The sequence below is a fragment of the Trachemys scripta genome, chromosome 8 (assembly GCF_013100865.1).
Source record: "Trachemys scripta elegans isolate TJP31775 chromosome 8, CAS_Tse_1.0, whole genome shotgun sequence".
Classification (NCBI taxonomy): Eukaryota; Metazoa; Chordata; order Testudines; family Emydidae; genus Trachemys; species Trachemys scripta.
In genome coordinates, this window is record NC_048305.1 from 36,882,018 (window position 1) to 36,892,518 (window position 10,501).

Genomic DNA, 10,501 nt, shown 5'->3' on the forward strand with positions numbered 1-10,501 from the left:
TGTGTTTCGGGCTCTTTAATCTACCGTAAGGATGAAGCAAACATCTGTGTGAAAATATTACTGGCCCCATATTCATCTGCTCGGGGCTAGAGATACTGTCGCCCAGTAACCAGTAACATAAACTTCCTCTTTGTGGGAGGAGAGGCGAAGGCCAGTCAATGGGTCCCCGCGGGGGTGGGCCCTAGTGGGCGGTGTGATCCGATTTAATGGGAGTTGAGTTATTTCCGTTCAAACAGGTTTTTTCTTTGCAATAAAGTCGCTGGGGCGGAATCCGTCTCCGTCAGGCAGTTCCGTGCCACGCTGGGAAGATACCTGACCTTTTCCTGTATGGAAATTATTGCAATCTCCCGGGCATTAGCATGAACACATCGCGCTCTCTCCTCCCTCGCTGCCTCTCTCCCGCCCCTCGCCCTCGTCAGCAAAGGGTTAACCATTCCGGCATAATTACAGCTCCGGCTTTCGACTCCTCTGTCCACCAATGCGGTGCTGAAATGCGAGGCAGTCCTCCCTCCGCTGCTCAGTCTGTGAGCCCGAAAGTAGTTGGAAGTCCAAGTATTGGACAAACACAAGTGGGGGAGCGGCAAAGCAGCAGCAGCGGCGGCGCTCTCAGGCCCGGGCTAGCCACCGCACCCTTCGCCTCCGATGCCTTCTGCCCGGGGAGACAGCGCAAGCTCCCGCTGGGTGGCACGGGTGGTCTCAGGTGAGCCTTATCCCTGGAGGCGCTGCCGGAGCAGGGGCCCCGGCGCCATGGGGACTGGAGTCTGGGGCAACGGCTGGACTTGGAGCTGGCAGATGCTGTTGCTCCTGGTGACTTCATGCCAGGAGCCGGCGGTCGGCCAGCTGCGCTATTCTGTTCCCGAGGAGCTGGAGCACGGCGCCTTCGTGGCTAACATCGCCGAGGACCTGGGTCTGGACGTGTCCAAGCTGTCGACGCGGCGGTTCCGCATAGTGTCCCGGGCCGGCACCAAGCAGCACCTGGAGGTGAACTTGGAGAACGGGATCCTCTTCGTCAACGAGAAGATCGACCGCGAGGAGGTGTGCGAGGCCAGCGGGGCCTGCCTGCTGCATCTGCAGCTGGTGATCGAGAGCCCGCTGGCGCTGTACCGCGTGGAGGTGGAGGTGCTGGACATCAACGACAACGCGCCCAGCTTTCCCTGGCCGGAGTACGTGCTGGAGGTGACCGAGTCGGCGCTACCCGGCGCCCGCTTCCCTCTGGAGAGCGCGCAAGACCCGGACGTGGGCACCAACTCCCTGCGCACCTACCAACTCAGCCCCAACGGCTTTTTCTCGCTCGAGGTGCAGACCCGCAGCGACGGCAGCAAGTTCGCCGAGCTGGTGCTGGAGCGAGCCCTGGACCGCGAGCAGCAGCGCAGCCACCGCATGCTGCTCACCGCCCTGGACGGCGGCCTCCCGGAGCGGTCGGGCACGGCCGGAATCCTCGTCACCGTGCTGGACGCCAACGACAACGTGCCGGCCTTCGACCAGCCCTCGTACGGAGTGAGCCTGCCCGAGGACGCGCCCCCGGGCACGCTGGTCATCAAGCTCAACGCCACGGACCTGGACGAGGGCACGAACGGAGAGATCGAGTACTCCTTCAGCGGCCACGCGCCGCCCCGGGTGCGCCAGCTCTTCAGCGTGGAGCCGCGCAGCGGCCAGGTGCGCCTGGCCGGCCCGCTGGACTACGAGCGCGCGCGCTTGCACGAGCTCTATGTGCAGGCCAAGGACCGCGGCCCCTCGGCGGTGGCCGTGCACTGCCGGGTGCTGGTGCACCTGCTCGACGTCAACGACAACGCGCCTGAGGTGAGCCTCACCTCGGTCTCCACGCCGGTGCTGGAGGATGCGCCGCCGGGCACCGTGATCGCCGTGATCAGCGTGCTGGACCGGGACTCCGGAGACAACGGGCAGGTGAGCTGCGAGATCCCCCGCAACGTGCCCTTCCAGCTCCAGGCCGCCTTCCGCAACTACTACACGCTGGTCACCACCGCGGCGCTGGACCGCGAGGCAGTGCCTGAGTACAACGTCAGCATCACGGCGCGGGACATGGGCTCGCCTGCGCTGCTCACCAGGAAGACCCTGACAGTCCAGGTGTCCGACATCAACGACAACGCGCCCCGCTTCCTGCAGCCCTCCTACAGCGTCTATGTGCTGGAGAACAACGCCCCGGGCGCCTCCATCTGCTCGGTCAGCGCCCTGGACCCCGACTGCCGGCAGAACGCCTACCTGTCCTACTCTATTGTCGAGGGGCACATCCAGGGCATGCCCGTGGCCACCTACGTCTCCATCAACTCGGACAGCGGGCACATGTACGCGCTGCGCTCGCTAGACTACGAGCAGATCCGCAACTTCCAGGTGCAGGTGCAGGCGCAGGACGCGGGCTTCCCCCCGCTCAGCAGCAATGTCACTGTCAACGTATTCGTCCTGGACCAGAATGACAACGCGCCGGTCATCGTCTCGCCCGTGCCCCGCAACGGCTCGCTTGCCACAGATGTGATGCCCCGCTCGGCCGACCCCGGCTACCTGGTGGGGAAGGTGTCTGCCGTAGACGCGGACTCCGGGCAGAATTCCCGGCTCTCCTACCAGATCCTGCAGGCCACTGACCCCAGCCTCTTCAGCGTGGCCCTGTACACTGGCGAGCTCCGCACCATCCGAGCCTTCCTGGACAAAGATGCCACCAGGCACCGCTTGGTCATCCAGGTGCGGGACAACGGGCAGCCGCCGCTCTCTGCCTCGGTGTCCCTACTGCTGTCCGTAGTGGAGAGCGTGCCGGAGACCCTGTCCGATTTCAACGAGCTCTCCCTGAACCCCGAGCTCTCCTCCTCCACGCTCACCCTCTACCTCATCGTCTCCTTGGGGTCCGTGTCTTTCACCTTTCTGGTGGCCATCATCATCCTCACGGCCATCAAGTGCCACAAGGACCGGCACTCCCTTCATGGCTACGGCTGCTCCCTTCCTGCCTGCTGCTGCGTGAAGGCCAGGGCCTCAGCCGACGTCTTCAAAAATTCCAACATTAAGCCCCAGCTCTCCTCGGGCAACAAAGTGCCCACCAACTGCCTGGATGTGGCGGGCAGCGGCCCTCCGGGCTACTGCTACAAAGTCTGCCTGACCCCGGAGTCCGCCAAGAGCGACTTCATGTTCCTAAAGCCCTACAGCCCGAGTCCCCCGAGGAACAACGAGAAAGCCGCCGAGAACTTACCAGGGCCGGGAAGGAAGCCCCGACTGGCCAATAACACCGTCAGTGCCCCCAGCCAGGTAACCCTGCGCTGCAGTACAGCCGGTGGGGCTCAGTGAGACACACCGGGAGAGAGTGCCATGAAATACCCCTTCAAGGGTTAGTTAGCCCGGCTTTCCCCCTTCTTCTCTACCTCCCCCGCCCCCTTGGAAACGAATCTGAGCTGGGAGAAATCCTTTCATTCGGGCACAACTTTTTAAAGATAATTACCCTACCCTTTGATCAAGTGGATGTGTCGGAATTAGTACCCCTCAGACAGCAGGGAATTCTCCAGCATGCTCCTTATCCATTTCAGTTAATGATTTGGGGAACGTCAGGCTCATTTTAAATTAGGGAAAGTAGCAGAAAGCGCTCAGAAGCAGCAGCCCAGCTCCTATTAGGACTGAAATACGGAGCGTGCCCAGGAAAGCCAAGGGCTGTCTCAGGAGATAACTGTCCCCTTCTGAGGGCTCTCGCTTAGCCTCCGATTGCGGCTGCACAACCCCGTAGCCTTCCTTCAAGAGAGCCAGACATGACACGGGGCAGCAAAGCAAGCTGTGCTTTAAGCCTCTTGAAATTTTACTCTCTATTCTGTATTTCCCCATAGCACATATTACAAGCGGCAGGAATTACTCAGACGCTCTAGTGGCCCTTGGGGATTTTCAGCTCCTTTGTCTCAATAAGAAATTCAGGCAGATACACCCGGCTCAAGCAGACTCAGATGCAGCCGTTGCCCGATGCTGCCTCAGTACCGCACCCAGTGCTTTCCTACTAGTGACGATACTTTTCGGGTTTTATTCTTATTATTTATAAATCGCCCTAAGTGGCTTTGTTGGAGGATGGGGGAGGTTTCATGTGGTGATTAAAATCCTTCCCAAACAAGCGAAGGGTGTCATGCTGCAGTATTGCCTCTCCAGTCCTCACAGTTGAGACCTGGTGTCTTGTTTGGTTCTTTCAGAGGCATCTCCTTGTCTTTGTAACTGAGATACTTCGCCATTCCCCCATTTCCTAAGGACACCACTTTTCTCCTGGCATCTATTAAAATTAATGCTGAAATATTGTCATTGAAGGGGAAGAGCACTTTGCAGAAGACAAATGCCTGACATTTCGGTGAACTGATCACTAGATGGTGCAAAAGCCTAGACTCTGCGCTCGGAGAGAAAAAAAGATTTAAAGAGATTTTTATGTCAACATTTGTTAGGTATTTAAATGAATAACGTCTAATTATTTAGATGAAATACTCTTTCAATAACGCGATTACCCGGGATGGATGGGGATGAGAAGTCTAATCAATTTACAAACATTTTACTTTTAACAAAATAGCCTTTTTTAAAATAAGCACAAGACATTCTGTAGACAGGTTTTCTTTTTACATTTTCCCTTGGATCATTGGACACAGTTGTCTAATATGTTAATGCGATTTTCCTCCAGTCAGTTACAAACTCCCTCTAGTGACATTCCGCACACAGCTGATTTCCACACTTCTCCGCCTCAGACTGGTGTAAGGAGATACCAGACTAAGCCACCTCAATCGAAACTAAATAATAATAATAATAAAAAAGGTTTACAAATATCAAGAGAAAAAAATCTGTAATGAAAGAATGGATCCAGATTTACAGACGGGGGTTGGGAATTAAGGTGTGAAAACTGGGGTAGTGGGGAAGAGGGAGAAGAAAGGAGGTGTGATCTAGTGGGGGGAGACAAGTCTGGAAGACTTCGCTTTCGGCTCTGTCAGAGATTTCCTGTGTCTCTGTGCTTCAGTTTCCCATCTGTAAAATGGAGATAGTATTACCTCACAGAGGTGTAAAAACAACAAGGAGTCTGGTGGCACCTTAAAGACTAACAGATTTATTTGGGCATAAGCTTTCGTGAGTAAAAACCTCACTTCTTGAAGGTGCCACCAGACTCCTTGTTGTTTTTGTAGCTACAGACTAACACGGCTACCCCCTGATACTTCACAGAGGTGCAGTGAGGCTTAATTCTTGGATGTCTGAGGGGCGCTTTGAGAGCTGATGGATGGCTCTGTAAAGAGGCAAAGCAAGTTGTTATCAAACCTGTGTTACCAAGTGCCAGGAGAACACTAGAGGGCTCAGTTATGTGCGAACAGTTACTTTGTTTACTACCAGGGGCTAGTTGGCTTCAGAGGCGCATTGCTTTCAAAATACAGTAATTGGCCTGGTTCCTATCTCACTCCCGCCGCTGTAACTCCACCGGCTTCTTTCTCTCGGCTGTTTTCTGGAACGAGGGCGGAGGGAGATATGTCCTGAGCTCACCGGATCTCATCCCTAATATATTTCCCACTCCTCATGCTGCCCCCCAAGGCAGGGAAGCCTGGAATTTGGATGCCCACTAATCTGCCTTTTCAGTTACAACCACCTATAAGACATTTAAGTTTTTACCCCTAAATCCTCAGAAATGGCTTCCCTGATTCGGACTCGTTTTTGAACTCACACCTGGCCAATTACCAGGATCAACTGCACCCAGTTTGCGCGGGCCATGGCCTGAGAAATCATTGACAACCAGGAACTGGAGCTTTCCAACGTCTGACCTAAATGACAACGAGGCAGGCATATTAAATAAAACTGTGCAACAATAGTGAAATAATTGGGGATTTTTAATGCAAGCCAAATCGAATACAGCTTCCATTTCACAATCCAGCGAGTCTGACACCGAGATTAAAAAATCACTCTGGCTAAACCCAAGTTGGAGTCTGACCGAGAAAACAGAATACAAATGAGCCTCTTTGAAAGCCCTGTTTGCTTCTCCGTTCATGTTCGTATCTGATGTTCCATCACCTCCTATTCTTTGAAGGAGACGGATTAGAAGAACAGGCAGATTATTTAGACCAGCAACATATTTACAGAGAGCAACTGAAGTGGGTTAGAGTGCGGGCCAGAGAGGGTTTTCAATGGATTTCTGGAAGCAGACGGCTTGTTGCTTCACTGGTGAAACATAAAAGATAAGACGGCTCCCTTTGTTAGTTATTCTAAACGCAGAAATCCTACAACCAAGCAGCAGCTTTGTTCCTGCGCTTTGGCAGGGACAGTAATTAAATATTGTAATCTGAATGAGATCCGAAAGCAGACCAATACTGGATGCGGAGTGACAGCTTTAGCTTCCAGTGGGAAAGGTAAATATACCTCCCCCGGAACAAGGAGAATAGGGCAGCATTGCCCTTCTATTTGCCCTCTGTCTCTGCCTTGCACTTTTCACTCCTCGCGTAGCGTCAGGTGTATGGGTTCTTGGGGGTGATTTTTTTATCTGAGCTGGAGATTCTGTCGAGTGATCAGTTTCACAAAGCCCTAGGAGATATACCTAGAAGGCATCTCACTTCTCTTGCTCTAGCGATCATTTCCCACCTATTTCGCAGTGTAGCTAATTCACCCCCTAACCACATGGAACCTGGGCCTTCAGTGGTTTCTTAATTTGCCCGAAAAGCAGGCAGAGTTAATCTAGCTCAGACCAACCCAACCTAGCCACAGAGCCAAAAGGATCTAACCTAATTCATTCAATTCCCTTTGCTGTGAGCATTAAGCACTTAAAGCTTCTTTGGGGGAAGGTGATGGGTATGTCAAACCCACGCGCCAGAAAGATGGAAATTCCATGTGTTTAATGTTGTATATTTCCTGTGTTTTACAGATCAAACAGCCCAATACGGACTGGCTGCCTACAAAAACCCAGCGATCTGCCCTGAAAAGGTACCAGAACCTAATACTTAGAGGGTGTGGGGTAAAGGGGGAAGGACGGTTATTGCTGACCCGAATATGAATGGAGTCTTCATGGCGTCTTTGTTGTCTTGATGGTTCTCTTTAGTTCGCAGAGTCTGGAAGACGTAGGGGGAGTCCGCAGAGGAGTCCAGAAAGAGCATGACAGGCTGCGTACCCTGGTCACTCCAGTCTCCGGTTAGTGTTGGGTAGTGCAGAACATCACACGCCTAAAGTCTAACCGGGCGGCTCCCAAACTGGCTGGGGAAACCGAACCAGGCTGCCAGCCTAAGGCCCTATCTGAGCCTTTCGTTCCCCACCAGCGCTGTATGTGCTTTATCCTGCATCGGAGCCCGGGCTGCTCCAAACCCTAGCCTCGCCGGAGGCCAGTGCACCGCCAGGAATGGGCGGGGGGGGGGGGGGGGGGGGGGGGGAGCGGTGGTGGGAGCACTGGGATGTTGGAAACGCATCATGGTAGTGAGAGGAATCTTCCTATGTACCAGTCACAACAGCTATAGGCACCAGAACTAGTGATGAAGAGAGGTAGTCCAGCGCCAGGCCCCTTGAACGGATTCATTTCTTCCTACCGCAGGCATTTTAAAGGCCGATTAAGGCGCGGGTAGATTGGGAGGGAGGGTGTATCTGGCTGACTGATCCGCTCTGGTCCCCAGAAGCTTTTCCCGGCGCTAGCTAACGTTTGCTTTCTCCAGAATTCCAGAAAGCATCCGGGGCCTCCAACAGCATTTGGACCCCCAGGTACGGCCCCCTGTACCCGCCGCACATCCCGTACCAGCACAACGTTTATATACCAGGGACCCCAACCATGCTGGCAAACAAGGAGGGGCCCCACTGCCTGGATCCGGAGGACAAGAACAGTTTCTCCACTTTTGGGAAGAGGAAGAAAATGGCCACCTATTGCGACATAGGCGACAGCATGATTATCAACAATGACCTAAAATAATGGCTGCCAAACCAGAGTGCCGGGCAGCTCTGTCCATGTTCCTGGAGAAGCTGAGATGGGGTCAGTTGCCTTTTCCAGCCTGCAGCTTTTATACAGTGCAAGAAGCAGTGGGGTCCTTCTATAGGAAGTGCCCTCCTTGCTAATCTGCTGAACAGTGTGATGCTAAGACATTGCCTGCAGCCCCGGTACCTATTATTGTAATTAACCAAGTCCAGTCTCTGGCCTGCAGCTGGACAGAAGAGGAGATGGATTTGCAGCACTTGAACCGAGAGAAGGAATGAAATGGGAGACTGGACGAAAGACATTAAGATTCTTCCCATGTCATTCTGCAGGGGCGGTAGCTGGTCTGTGTATTAGTGGGTACATGACCGTTTAGTAGTGGGTGTGAGAATTACACGAAGGATTTGCCTTGTGTTAAACACATCCCCATGCAGACTTATTCTGGGGGCCGAAAATCCGAGCAGCCCTCGGCCATATCTCCCGCATTTCAAGAAGCCTTTAGCAAGCTCCGTTTTGTAACTATTGTAACTTCTTTCCTCCTGAGGCTGTGTGAATGTATCAAGTACACGTGTATGTTTCTGACTGTTGAACGCTCTGGAATCGCTGAAAAATGCCATGTTAAAATCAAGAGGGCTGAGAGAGCTACTCGGGTTAAAGCAAACATAGATAGTACCTGGGCAGGGAGAACTCTCCATAAATTAAGGAGTTATGGAATACTGTAATAATTTCTTAGACCTGGATCTCAGATCAGTTACAAGGGAGACTTGGAGGCAGGGCACAGCATGCTAAAACCAGCCCATTGCTTCTGGCCTCACTGACATTTAAAAAAACATAACCAAACAACTGCCGGGTGTTGTAATTTTTGATCCGCTCATCTGAAACGCAGGTCTCATCTGGGAAGACTGTTTTTTTATTATTAAAATTATAACTGAAATTTTCCAGGATCTAAGCGTTCTTAAAGAGAGAGTTTATGGGCAAGTCTGGCGTTCCCAGGCAAGGGACCCACATCTCCTCCTCTTTGTGGTCTGTGATGTGGAAGGGGGATGGAGACTGGGCAGCCAGGGGATGCAGAGTAGGGCTATATCATCTTTTCTACTTAGCCTCCCTCAGGAACCTCAGGAGCACTGAAGGCAGAGACCCTGGTTATGCTACCAGGGTCTTAATGAAGCCAAGTTGCCATTTACCCGGGGACCCCTCATGGGGGTCAGACATGGTACAGGGGCTCAGTCTTCTAGGTGGATGACTTTGGCCTCCTGCAAGCCCCTGGAATCCTCTACATTTAGGGGAAGACTCTGCTGTCTTATTCACCAATAACAGTCCCCTTGGTGATGACTATGGGGTGGATCTCAGCGAGATTTCCTTCCCCAAAGCCCATTCTTGCCCCCCCCCATGGGAAGTGTAAAAAATAAGCTCTCCCTTTTGACTGGTGAGCCATAGGATGGGACCCATCTTTAGATGGGGGTGATGATCTCCTGCACACAAGCACATCACCGCTATAGCTGCCCTCCCAGATCAAAGAGAAGTTTTCACTCCACCCCATGTTGCTTTTTAAGGCATTAAACACACAATCGGGCAGAATCCCAAATCAAAAACACACTCCGCCCACCTCCTACAAACTCCTCTGTTAGTTGTACTCAGACTAGAGCTCGAAGAGTATATTTCCTTTGAGAAACTCAACCGAAGATTGTCCATCACCATTGAGAAAGTTCAAGCTCGTTCAAATTTGCCACGCAGTTGGGAGTGGGGACACAGCTCAGATCAGGTAATTCTAGTTTTGGGTTGCTTGGGACTAGCCCCCGAGATCCCCAAGGTCTCTGAATCTGAATCTCCTCTTTGTTGACAGATTTGAACTGACAAACCTATTTAAAATAACACAGAGGAACAATTTTCCTGGAGAGATATGTTGGTCTGTGGGCATGGAAACCGTGTGGAGAAGTGTGCCAGAGTCACAGAAGGAAGATTGCTAGGCTTTTGAATTACAGCTAATTTCGAACAATATATGCAGTGCATGAGAAATTCCCTTTCAACAAGTAGCCTTTGTTTCACAGTGTTTGCTTTATACTAATAAAATTGTATTTTAATAGCTCAGACAGCTCTATGGCTTTTCTGACGGGCAACAAACAGCAGCCACACTGGCAACGGTTTCTCCGATGGTTTTGTTTTTCACCTTTCATTGGGCAGAATATTATCATCGTCTCTGAGCGGGGACTTGGCCAAAGCTTGCTGGAGATCTTTTAAAACTCCGTAATTTGCCGCAATTACCATATTGGATGCTGGCAATATTAAAATGCTTCATCTTGTCGTTTCCACGGAAGAGGTTATATCCCTTGCTTTTCTTTTAAAATCTCTGCTGCGTGCACTATTGCATTCCTCACCTGTACGGTCTCCTTTCGGCGATGGCTGAAGTGTTCCCTGTACATACTTCACTGGACTCTTGTCTTGGCCCCTTTGAACCACTTTGGTGGTAAATTGGGGGCCGTCAAGCTTCTTTCACCAGCTCCCTGAGGATTCCATCAGCGTTGCGGGAACAAGTAGGTGGACTAGCCATTCTCCCCGACCCCTCTTCTGGCCCTGGGGAGAAAGGAGGCGTGGCTGGAGCAGCTGCAGATCCTGGAGATCCCCAACTGG

At 52.5% G+C, this 10,501-nt stretch overlaps 1 protein-coding gene across 1 annotated transcript; it reads left to right on the forward strand.

Annotated features, from left to right (window-relative positions):
- Window positions 1–642: 642 nt before the first annotated feature.
- Window positions 643–9,934, forward strand: LOC117882223 (protocadherin-10-like). The gene is made up of 4 exons (XM_034780299.1): window positions 643–3,249; window positions 6,848–6,906; window positions 7,022–7,110; window positions 7,623–9,934. Exons 1-4 carry the CDS (start codon window positions 643–645, stop codon window positions 7,871–7,873), a joined length of 3,006 nt encoding a protein of 1,001 aa, XP_034636190.1. The 3' UTR covers window positions 7,874–9,934.
- The last annotated feature ends 567 nt before the right edge of the window (window positions 9,935–10,501 follow it).